At 48.7% G+C, this 12,627-nt stretch overlaps 1 protein-coding gene across 1 annotated transcript in view; it reads left to right on the plus strand.

Annotated features, from left to right (window-relative positions):
- Positions 1-12,627, plus strand: part of LOC138296948 (NXPE family member 1-like) — a 366,294-nt gene that overhangs the window by 100,465 nt on the left and 253,202 nt on the right. The window contains exon 3 of the mRNA XM_069236467.1: positions 1,988-2,093. Coding sequence (XP_069092568.1) covers positions 1,988-2,093 — 106 coding nt within the window. The remainder of the gene's footprint in view (positions 1-1,987; positions 2,094-12,627) is intronic.

Genomic DNA, 12,627 nt, shown 5'->3' on the forward strand with positions numbered 1-12,627 from the left:
CGTGGTGGTGCATCCTGTGGGGGTAGTCTGCCTCCTCTCTGCATCAGAAGCTGCGAAGAAATCTCCCGTGGGTCGACGGAATCTTCCCCCTGCTACCGCAGGCACCAAAAAGCTGCATCACGGTCCCTTGGGTCTCCTCTCACGACAACAAGCGAGATCCCTTGAATCCAGCCAGACTGTCAAAGTTACCCCCACGGTCCAGTGACTCTTCAGTCCAAGTTTGGTGGAGGTAAGTCCTTGCCTCCCCACGCCAGACTGCATTGTTGGTTTTCGCGACTTTTGCAACTTCTCCGGCTCCCGTGCACTTTCGGCAGAAATCCTTTGTGCACACCCAAGCCTGGGTCCACGGCACTCTAACCTGCATTGCACAACTTTCTAAGTTGGTCTCCGGCGACTTGGGACTCCTTTGTGTAACTTCAGGCGAGCACCGTTTCACTTTACTTTGTAGTGCCTGTTCTGGCACTTCTGCGGGTGCTGCCTGCTTCTGAGAGGGCTCCTTGGCTTGCTCGGCGTCTCCTCTGTCCCCAGACGAAATTGGCGACATCCTGGTCCAACCTGGGCCACAGCAGCATCCAAAAACGCTAACTGCACAACTTGCAGCTAGCAAGGCTTGTTGGCGTCCATCCGGCGGGAAAACACTTCTGCACGACTCTCCACGGCGTGGGGGATCCATCCTCCAAAGGGGATGTCTCTCGCTCTTGTCGTTCCTGCAGAATTCCTAGCTTCTTCAGTCCAGTAGAAGCTTCTTTGCACCAACAGCTGGCATTTCTTGGGCATCTGCCCATCTCCGACTTGCTTGTGACTTTTGGACTCGGTCCCCTTGTTCCACACGTCCCCCCGACTAGGAATCCATTGTTGTTGCATTGCTGGGTTGTGTTTTTCTTGCATTATTCCTCTATCACGACTTCTGTGTCTTTGGGGGAACTTTAGTGCACTTTGTACTCACTTTTCAGGGTCTTGGGGTGGGGTATTTTTCTAACCCTTACTATTTTCTAATAGTCCCAGCGACCCTCTACAAGGTCACATAGGTTTGGGGTCCATTCGTGATTCGCATTCCACTTTTGGAGTATATGGTTTGTGTTGCCCCTATCCCTATGTGCTCCCATTGCATCCTATTGTAATTTTACACTGTACGCACTGTTTTCTAAGACTATACTGCATATTTTTGGTATTGTGTACATATATCTTGTATATATTTCTCATACTGAGGGTTCTCACTGAGATACTTTTGGCATATTGTCATAAAAATAAAGTACCTTTATTTTTAGTATAACTGTATATTGTGTTTTCTTATGATATTGTGCATATGGCATTTGTGGTACTGTAGTAGCTTCACACGTCTCCTAGTTCAGCCTAAGCTGCTCTGCTAAGCTACCATTATCTATCAGCCTAAGCTGCTAGACACCCTATACACTAATAAGGGATACCTGGGCCTGGTGCAAGGTGTAAGTACCCCTTGGTACTCACTACAAGCCAGTCCAGCCTCCAACACCTGGGTACCTCAGTACCATATACAAGGGAACTATATGGGTGTACCAGTATGCCAATGTGAATTGGTAAATGTAGTCACTAGCCTGTTAGTGACAATTTGAAAGTAATGAGAGAGCATAAACACTGAGAATCTGGTTAGCAGAGCCTCAGTGAGACAGTTAGGCACCACATAGGGAACACATACAGGGCACATACTATGAGCACTGGGGCCCTGTCTGGCAGGGTCCCAGTGACACAAGGACTAAAACAACATACATACAGTGAAAAATGGGGGTAACATGCCAGGCAAGATGGTACTTTCCTACACACACTGCTGCTGTTTGTAGGCGCTATAAGTAGCGTGTGTTCCGTTTGCCAGGAGGACAGGATGCCGGGTGGACCTTGGCTCAGTTCAGTTGGAAAGCATCAAATAACGGCTCCTGTGCACCTATTTATCAGGTTATGCGTGTGTGTGTTATGTGCACAGCTTCTGACATGTTCTGTTTTGTATTTTCAGGATCAACATGTGGCTTCACATATGGACGAAGTGTAACTTACGACTCTTTCTAACACTTATTATGGTTTTCGTTATCGGTTCTATTTATTATCAGTTTACCCAAAAGGTAAGATATCAATAATGCACTTTAAAGCTTTAGGAACTTGGACATGTAGTAATTTTTTAATACATGTGGCCTAAATAATGTATTTATATTGGGACTTTTGTAAAGTGCTGCATGCCACTTAAATGTCTCTCGAGGCTCTGTGGACAAGGCTCTGTGGACAAGGCTCTGTGGACAAGGTGAAGGAAGAAGTTGCATGGACACGAGGCAGTTGGCCTGGAATCGAGCATGGCCGTGCCGTCCTACACCGGGACCACCAGGACATGAACAGATGATGTGAAGGGTGGAGGGATGGCAGGACTCCTACAGTTGTGTGGGGAATTACTATGGCAGGGCACGAGCACCTCCTAGCCGCATATCGAGACGTACAGTAGAGGTGTCCATCCTCTAAGGAGTTCTAGAGGTCGCACTGAGCCTAAGATGTAGATCCTTCAAGGTGAAGGGATCTCCTGTCACAATTGGGCAGGAGGTATCTTCATGTTGGGGCTTTCAGGGGACCCATGAACTGACTACGTATTAATGAATTGGGGTTGTTGGCAGCGCATGAATCTGGGGTTGATATGACTGGTATCTGGACAGTGGTTGAGTGGTTCCAGTTGTGGAAGTTGTTCGATACAGAGCGTTCAGGCAGGCTTTGGCTAGCTTCAGTGCAGATTACAACAGGGCGAGCGAGTAGTGCAGGGGATATTGAGTGAAGAGTAGGTAGTGGCTCATCCGTAGACCTGAACCTTGGGTACTTTGCGGTACTCTCCAAAGTCCCCCTCGAGATGGAGAGGACCGCAGAGAGCTCCTCAGTGAAGCATTCCTTGAGCTGGAACAGTATCTAAACCTCCCTGTGTTTCTGCCCCAGTGACCAGGGAGACCATCTTCCTTTCTTGGAGGTGGAACCTTGGGCCTCTGGCCGGGCCCAGGGATATCAGTGTGAGCTTTTACTTGACCGAGTGAGTGCAGAAGTTGCAGCTCCGGCAGAAGGATAGCCACCAGGAGAAGCAGCTCTGACCTTTTGGAGCTCTACCATGGTATGTGTTGCAGGCCCAAAGCAGAGGAGGACAGACAGGAGGAGAGACGTGCATCTCTGGTGTCTCTTACCTCACTAACTCTCACAGTGGCCCGACCCTCTGAGAGCTCGCCCTCACTGCTAACCAGAACCTCAGTGTTTATGCTCTATCTGCTTTCTAAATTTGTCGTTGCAGGCTAGTGACTAATTTTACCAATTCTGATTGGCACACTGGAACACCCTTATAATTCCCTAGTATATGGTACCTAGGTACCCAGGGTATTGGGGTTCCAGGAGATTCCTATGGGCTGCAGCATTTCTTTTGCCACCCATAGGGAGCTCAGACAATTCTTACACAGGACTGCCACTGCAGCCTGAGTGAAATAACGTCCACGTTATTTCACAGCCATATACCACTGCACATAAGTAACTTATAAGTCACCTATATGTCTAACCCTCACTTGGTGAAGGTTAGGTGCCAAGTTACTTAGTGTGTGGGCACCCTGGCACTAGCCAAGGTGCCCGACATTGTTCAGGGCAAATTCCCAGAACTTTGTGAGTGCGGGACACCATTACACGCGTGCACTATACATAGGTCACTACCTATGTATAGCGTCACAATGGTAATTCCGAACATGGCCATGTAACATGTCTAAGATCATGGAATTGTCACCCCAATACCATTCTGGTATTGGGGGGACAATTCCATGATCCCCTGGGTCTCTAGCACAGAACCTGGGTGCTGCCAAACTGCCTTTCCGGGGTTTCCACTGCTGGTGCTGCTGCTGCCGACCCCTCAGACAGGATTCTGCCCTCCTGGGGTCTGGGCAGCCCCAGCCCAGGAAGGCAGAACAAAGGATTTCCTCTGAGAGAGGGTGTTACACCCTCTCCCTTTGGAAATAGGTGTGAAGAGCTGGGGAGGAGTAGCCTCCCCCAGCCTCTGGAAATGCTTTGATGGGCACAGATGCTGCCCATCTCTGCAGAAGCCAGTCTACACTGGTTCAGGGATCCCCCAGCCCTGCTCTGGCGCGAAACTGGACAAAGGAAAGGGAAGTGACGACTCCCCTGACCTGCACCTCCCAGGGGAGGTGCCCAGAGCTCCTCCAGTGTGTCCCAGACCTCTGCCATCTTGGAAACAGAGGTGTTTGTGGCACGCTGGACTGCTCTGAGTGGGCAGTGCCAGCAGGTGACGTCAGAGGCTCCTTCTGATAGGCTCTTACCTCTCTTGGTAGCCAATCCTCCTTCCTCGGTAGCCAAACCTCCTTTTCTGGCTATTTAGGGTCTCTGCTTTGGGGATCTCACCAGATAACGAATGCAAGAGCTCATCAGAGTTCCTCTGCATCTCCCTCTTCACCTTCTGCCAAAGGATTAACCGCTGACTGCTCAGGACGCCTGCAAAACCGCAACAAAGTAGCAAGACGACTACTAGCAACCTTGCATCGCTTCATCCTGCCGGCTTTCTCGACTGTTTCCAGGTGGTGCATGCTCTGGGGGTAGCCTGCCTCCTCTCTGCACCAGGAGCTCTGAAGAAATCTCCCGTGGGTCGACGGAATCTTCCCCCTGCAACCACAGGCACCAAAAGACTGCATCACTGGTCCTCTGGGTCCCCTCTCAGCACGACGAGCGTAGTCCCTGGAACTCAGCAACTCTGTCCAAGTGACTCCCACAGTCCAGTGACTCTTCAGTCCAAGTTTGGTGGCGGTAAGTCCTTGCCTCCCCACGTTAGACTGCATTGCTGGGTACCATGTGCTTTGCAGCTGCTCCGGCTCCTGTGCACTCTTCCAGGATTTCCTTCATGCACAGCCAAGCCTGGGTCCCGACACTCTAACCTGCAGTGCACAACCTTCTGAGTTGTCCTCCGGCGTCGTGGGACTCCCTTTTGTGACTTCACATGGACTCTGGGTCACTCTTCTTCCAAGTGCCTGTTCAGGTACTTCTGCGGGAGCTACCTGCTTTTGTGTGGGCTCCCTGAGTTGCTGGGCGCCCCTTCTGTCTCCTCCTCCAAGTGGCGATATCCTGGTCCCTCCTGGGCCACAGCAGCACCCAAAAACCTCTACTGCAATCCTTGCAGCTAGCAAGGCTTGTTTGCAGTCTTTCTGCGTGGGAACACCTCTGCAGGCTTCATCGCGACGTGGGACATCCATCCTCCAAAGGAGAAGTTCCTAGCTCTCTTCTTTCTTGCAGAACTCCAAGCTTCTTCCAACAGGTGGCTGCTTCCTTGCATCCTCAGCTGGCATTTCCTGGGCTCCTGCCCACTGTTGACACTGTCGCGACTATTGGACTTGGTCCCCTTGTCTTACAGGTACTCAGGTCCCGAAATCCACAGTTGTTGCATTGCTGGTGTTTGTTCTTCCTGCAGAAACCCCCTATCACGACTTCTGTGCTCTCTGGGGGTAGTAGGTGCACTTTACACCTACCTTTCAGGGTCTTGGGATGGGCTATTTTTCTAATCCTCACTGTTTTCTTACAGTCCCAGAGACCCTCTACAAGTTCACATAGGTTTGGGGTCCATTTGTGGTTTGCATTCCACTTTTGGAGTATATGGTTTGTGTTCCCACTATACCTATGTGCTCCTATTGCAATCTACTGTAACTTTACACTGCTTGCATTACTTTTCTTGCTATTACCTGCATAATTTTGGTTTTTGTACATATATCTTGTGTATATATCCTATCCTCATACTAAGGGTACTCACTGAGATACTTTTGGCATATTGTCATGAAAATAAAGTACCTTTATTTTTAGTACTTCTGTGTATTGTGTTTTCTTATGATATTGTGCATATGACACCAGTGGTATAGTAGGAGCTTTACATGTCTCCTAGTTCAGCCTAAGCTGCTTTGCCGTAGCTACCTTCTATCAGCCTAAGCTGCTAGAAACACCTCTTCTACACTAATAAGGGATAACTGGACCTGGCACAAGGTGTAAGAACCTCTGGTACCCACTACAAGCCAGGCCAGCCTCCTGCACCAAGTAGGTGTTGTTCAGGGTGGACCAGTTTCTCTACGACCATAGTTACACTGGCTCCTGTGTCCCTGTAGGCCTGAACCTCAAAACCATTTATTAGGGGAAGTTGCTTGTAATTATCCATATTAAGGGGACAAGCAACCAAGGTGGCCAAATCAATGGCACCTTCAGAGACTAAAACAACCTCTGTGGTCTCCCTAACAAGACCAACCCCAACTACATTGCCAATAGTGAGCCCAGCTACACCCTTGGATTGGCAATTTTTAGGTTTCCCACCATCTCTGCTATTACTAGGGGCACTAGAATTTGCAGCAGGGGTTGTGGTGGTGAAAGGTTTGGTGTTTTTCTTTGGACAGCTTGTAGGAAAGTACCATCTTGCCTGGCATGTTACCCCCATTTTTCACTGTATATATGTTGTTTTAGTTGTATGTGTCACTGGGACCCTGGTAACCCAGGGCCCCAGTGCTCATAAGTGTGCCTGAATGTGTTACCTGTGTAGTGACTAACTGTCTCACTGAGGCTCTGCTAATCAGAACCTCAGTGGTTATGCTCTCTCATTTCTTTCAAATTGTCACTAACAGGCTAGTGACCATTTTTACCAATTTACATTGGCTTACTGGAACACCCTTATAATTCCCTAGTATATGGTACTGAGGTACCCAGGGTATTGGGGTTCCAGGAGATCCCTATGGGCTGCAGCATTTCTTTTGCCACCCATAGGGAGCTCTGACAATTCTTACACAGGCCTGCCACTGCAGCCTGAGTGAAATAACGTCCACGTTATTTCACAGCCATTTTACACTGCACTTAAGTAACTTATAAGTCACCTATATGTCTAACCTTTACCTGGTAAAGGTTAGGTGCAAAGTTACTTAGTGTGAGGACACCCTGGCACTAGCCAAGGTGCCCCCACATTGTTCAGAGCCAATTCACTGAACTTTGTGAGTGCGGGGACACCATTACACGCGTGCACTACATATAGGTCACTACCTATATGTAGCTTCACCATGGTAACTCCGAATATGGCCATGTAACATGTCTATGATCATGGAATTGCCCCCTCTATGCCATCCTGGCATTGTTGGTACAATTCCATGATCCCAGTGGTCTGTAGCACAGACCCTGGTACTGCCAGACTGCCCTTCCTGGGGTTTCACTGCAGGTGCTGCTGCTGCCAACCCCTCAGACAGGCAGCTGCCCTCCTGGGGTCCAGCCAGGCCTGGCCCAGGATGGCAGAACAAAGAACTTCCTCTAAGAGAGGGTGTGACACCCTCTCCCTTTGGAAAATGGTGTGAAGGCAGGGGAGGAGTAGCCTCCCCCTGCCTCTGGAAATGCTTTGTTGGGCACAGATGTGCCCAATTCTGCATAAGCCAGTCTACACCGGTTCAGCGACCCCTTAGCCCCTGCTCTGGCGCGAAACTGGACAAAGGAAAGGGGAGTGACCACTCCCCTGACCTGCACCTCCCCTGGGAGGTGTCCAGAGCTCCTCCAGTGTGCTCCAGACCTCTGCCATCTTGGAAACAGAGGTGCTGCTGGCACACTGGACTGCTCTGAGTGGCCAGTGCCACCAGGTGACGTCAGAGACTCCTTGTGATAGGCTCCTTCAGGTGTTAGTAGTCTTTCCTCTCTCCTAGGTAGCCAAACCCTCTTTTCTGGCTATTTAGGGTCTCTGTCTCTGGGGAAACTTTAGATAACGAATGCATGAGCTCAGCCGAGTTCCTCTGCATCTCTCTCTTCACCTTCTGATAAGGAATCGACCGCTGACTGCGCTGGAAGCCTGCAAACCTGCAACATAGTAGCAAAGACGACTACTGCAACTCTGTAACGCTGATCCTGCCACCTTCTCGACTGTTTTCCTGCTTGTGCATGCTGTGGGGGTAGCCTGCCTCCTCTCTGCACCAGAAGCTCCGAAGAAATCTCCCGTGGGTCGACGGAATCTTCCCCCTGCAACCGCAGGCACCAAAAAGCTGCATTACCGGTCCTTTGGGTCTCCTCTCAGCACGACGAGCGAGGTCCCTCGAATCCAGCGACACCGTCCAAGTGACCCCCACAGTCCAGTGACTCTTCAGCCCAAGTTTGGTGGAGGTAAGTCCTTGCCTCACCTCGCTGGGCTGCATTGCTGGGAACCGCGACTTTGCAAGCTACTCCGGCCCCTGTGCACTTCCGGCAGAAATCCTTCGTGCACAGCCAAGCCTGGGTCCACGGCACTCTAACCTGCATTGCACGACTTTCTAAGTTGGTCTCCGGCGACGTGGGACTCCTTTGTGCAACTTCGGCGAGCACCGTTTCACGCATCCTCGTAGTGCCTGTTTCTGGCACTTCTCCGGGTGCTACCTGCTTCAGTCAGGGCTCTTTGTCTTGCTCGACGTCCCCTCTCTCTGCAGGTCCAATTTGCGACCTCCTGGTCCCTCCTGGGCCCCAGCAGCGCCCAAAAAGGCCAAACGCACGATTTGCGTGTAGCAAGGCTTGTTGGCATCCATCCGGCGGGAAAACACTTTTGCACGACTCTCCAAGGCGTGGGGGATCCATCCTCCAAAGGGGAAGTCTCTAGCCCTTGTCGTTCCTGCAGTATTCACAGTTCTTCAGCCTAGTAAGAGCTTCTTTGCACCAACCGCTGGCATTTCTTGGGCATCTGCCCATCTCCGAGTTGCTTGTGACTTTTGGACTTGGTCCCCTTGCTCCACAGGTACCCTCAGTCAGGAATCCATCGTTGTTGCATTGCTGATTTGTGTTTTCCTTGCATTTTCCCTCTAACACGACTATTTGGTCCTTAGGGGAACTTTAGTGCACTTTGCACTCACTTTTCAGGGTCTTGGGGAGGGTTATTTTGCTAACTCTCACTATTTTCTAATAGTCCCAGCGACCCTCTACAAGGTCACATAGGTTTGGGGTCCATTCGTGGTTCGCATTCCACTTTTGGAGTATATGGTTTGTGTTGCCCCTATCCCTATGTTTCCCCATTGCATCCTATTGTAACTATACATTGTTTGCACTGTTTTCTAAGACTATACTGCATATTTTTGCTATTGTGTATATATATCTTGTGTATATTTCCTATCCTCTCACTGAGGGTACACTCTAAGATACTGTGACATATTGTCATAAAAATAAAGTACCTTTATTTTTAGTATAACTGTGTATTGTGTTTTCTTATGATATTGTGCATATGACACTAAGTGGTACTGTAGTAGCTTCACACGTCTCCTAGTTCAGCCTAAGCTGCTCTGCTAAGCTACCATTATCTATCAGCCTAAGCTGCTAGACACCCTATACACTAATAAGGGATAACTGGGCCTGGTGCAAGGTGCAAGTACCCCTTGGTACTCACTACAAGCCAGTCCAGCCTCCTACATTGGTTGTGCAGTGGTGGGATAAGTGCTTGAGACTACTTACCACTCTTGTCATTGTACTTTTCATAAGAGAAAAATATACAAAACAAGGTCAGTGTATATACACATAGCCAAAAAGTTTTGCATTTCCTCTTTTCACTCTTTTCTAAGTGCTGAAAAGTACTTCTAAAACTTTCAAAAAGTTCTTAAAAGTTTAAAAAGTTTTTTCTGTCTTTCCAAAAAGTTCTGAAAACTTTTTTCTCTTTTTCTATCACTTTAACTCTCTCTAAAAAATGTCTGGCACAGGAAAAAATGTTGAACTGTCCAAACTTGCATATGATCGCTTTAGCTGGAAAGGAGCAAGGAGTCTCTGCATAGAGAGAGGTTTGAGTGTAGGGAAGAATCCTTCTTTAGAACTGTTAATTAATATGCTTAGAGTACAGGATAAGGCCATAAGTGCCCAATCTGTAGAAAAAGTAGCTAATGGTTCTCAATCTGATCCAGGGACTCCCCCAGGAAAAGGTTCAGGAAAGAAACTTCTCAGCCTGCCCATTACTAGACAGTCTAGCATAGTTGGTACAGAGGTTGAATCACACCATACTAATGGTGTGCTCTCACATTATACTGGTAGCCAAGCTGTTAGGGTGCCCTCTGTAAGGGACAGGTCTCCTTCTGTTCATTCCCATCATACCTCTGTATCTAGAAATGTCCCTCCCACCCACCCTGATGACAGATTGTTAGAAAGGGAGCTCAATAGATTGAGAGTGGAACAAACCAGACTGAAGCTCAAGAAGCAACAGCTGGATTTGGATAGACAGTCTTTAGAAATAGAGAGGGAAAGACAGAAGTTGGGTTTAGATACCCATGGTGGCAGCAGCAGTATTCCCCATAGTCATCCTGCAAAAGAGCATGATTCCAGGAATCTGCACAAGATAGTTCCCCCTTATAAGGAGGGGGATGACATAAACAAGTGGTTTGCTGCACTTGAGAGGGCCTGTGCTGTACAGGATGTCCCTCAAAAGCAGTGGGCTGCTATCCTATGGCTATCATTTACTGGAAAAGGTAGGGATAGGCTCCTTACTGTAAAAGAAAATGATGCTAATAATTTCCAAGTTCTTAAGAATGCACTCCTGGATGGTTATGGCTTAACCACTGAACAGTACAGGATAAAGTTCAGAGAGACCAAAAAGGAGTCTTCACAAGACTGGGTTGATTTCATTGACCAGGCAGTGAAGGCCTTGGAGGGGTGGTTACATGGCAGTAAAGTTACTGATTATGACAGCCTGTATAACTTAATCCTGAGAGAGCATATTCTTAATAATTGTGTGTCTGATTTGTTGCACCAGTACTTGGTGGACTCTGATCTGACCTCTCCCCAAGAATTGGGAAAGAAGGCAGACAAATGGGTCAGAACAAGAGTGAACAGAAAAGTTCATACAGGGGGTGACAAAGATGGCAACAAAAAGAAGGATGGTAAGTCTTCAGACAAGGGTGGGGACACATCTAAAAATGAGTCTTCATCAGGCCCACAAAAACACTCTGGTGGGGGTGGTGGGCCCAAATCCTCCTTTAATCAGAACAAGGAAAAGAAACCATGGTGCTATTTATGTAAAATAAAAGGCCATTGGACAACAGATCCCAGTTGTCCAAAGAAAGGCACCACAGCTCCTACCACTACAACCCCTACTGCTACACCTAGTGTCCCTACTAATAGCAGTGGTGGTGGGAGCAAACCTACTAATAGCCAATCCAAGGGAGTAGCTGGGCTCACTTTTGGTAATTTAGTTGGCGTTGGTCTGATTAGGGAGACCACAGAGGCTACTTTAGTCTCTGAAGGGGCTATTGACTTAGCCACTTTGGTTGCTTGCCCCCATAACTTGGAGAAGTACAAGCAACTAACCCTAATAAATGGTGTTGAGGTCCAGGCCTACAGGGACACAGGTGCCAGTGTCACAATGGTGATTGAGAAACTGGTGCACCCTGAACAACACATACTTGGACACCAGTACCAAGTAACCGATGCTCACAACATAACACAAAGCCACCCCATGGCTGTTGTAAATCTCAACTGGGGGGGGGTAACTGGTCCAAAGAAAGTTGTGGTAGCTTCAGATTTACCTGTAGACTGTCTATTAGGGAATGATTTGGAGACATCAGCTTGGTCAGATGTGGAGTTGGAGGCCCATGCAGCAATGCTGGGCATCCCAGGGCATATTTTTGCTTTGACAAGGGCTCAGGCCAAAAAGCAAAAAGGACAGGGAAGCTTGGATCCTGGAACAATGGACCAAGTGCTCCCTAAAGCTAGGGCTAGTAGAAGCAAACCACTTCCTACTATCCCTCCCTCTACAGTGGATTCTACTTCTGAGGAAGAAGAATTCCCTCCCTGTGCAGAACCTACACCAGAGGAGCTGGAAGCAGACGCTGCTGAGCTTTTGGGTGAAGGGGGGCCTGCCAGAGAGGAGCTGAGTGTGGCACAGCAAACCTGTCCCACATTAGAGGGTCTCAGACAGCAAGCTGTCAAACAGGCTAATGGGGATGTCAGTGACTCTCACAGAGTTTACTGGGAGGACAACCTCTTGTACACTGAGCATAGGGATCCTAAACCTGGAGCTGCCAGGAGATTAGTGATTCCTCAGGAGTACAGAAAGTTCCTCCTAACACTGGCACATGACATTCCCTTAGCTGGGCACCTGGGTCAAATGAAAACTTGGGACAGATTGGTACCATTGTTTCATTGGCCTAGGATGTCTGAGGACACAAAGGAATTTTGTAAGTCCTGTGAAACCTGTCAAGCCAGTGGCAAAACAGGTGGCACCCCAAATGCACCCCTTATCCCACTGCCTGTGGTTGGGGTTCCCTTTGAAAGGGTAGGGGTTGACATAGTTGGCCCCCTTGACCCTCCTACTGCTTCAGGCAATAGGTTTATCTTGGTGGTAGTGGACCATGCCACAAGATATCCTGAAGCTATTCCTTTAAGGAACACTACAGCTCCTGCAGTGGCAAAGGCCCTCCTGGGAATATTTTCCAGGGTGGGCTTCCCAAAGGAAGTAGTATCAGACAGGGGAAGCAATTTCATGTCTGCATACTTAAAGGCCATGTGGAAGGAGTGTGGTGTAACTTACAAGTTCACAACACCCTATCATCCACAAACAAATGGACTGGTGGAGAGATTTAATAAAACTCTCAAAGGCATGATTATGGGACTCCCTGAAAAACTCCGCAGGAGATGGGATATCCTTCTACC

Source organism: Pleurodeles waltl, chromosome 5 (genome assembly GCF_031143425.1).
Source record: "Pleurodeles waltl isolate 20211129_DDA chromosome 5, aPleWal1.hap1.20221129, whole genome shotgun sequence".
In the NCBI taxonomy this organism is placed as follows: Eukaryota; Metazoa; Chordata; class Amphibia; order Caudata; family Salamandridae; genus Pleurodeles; species Pleurodeles waltl.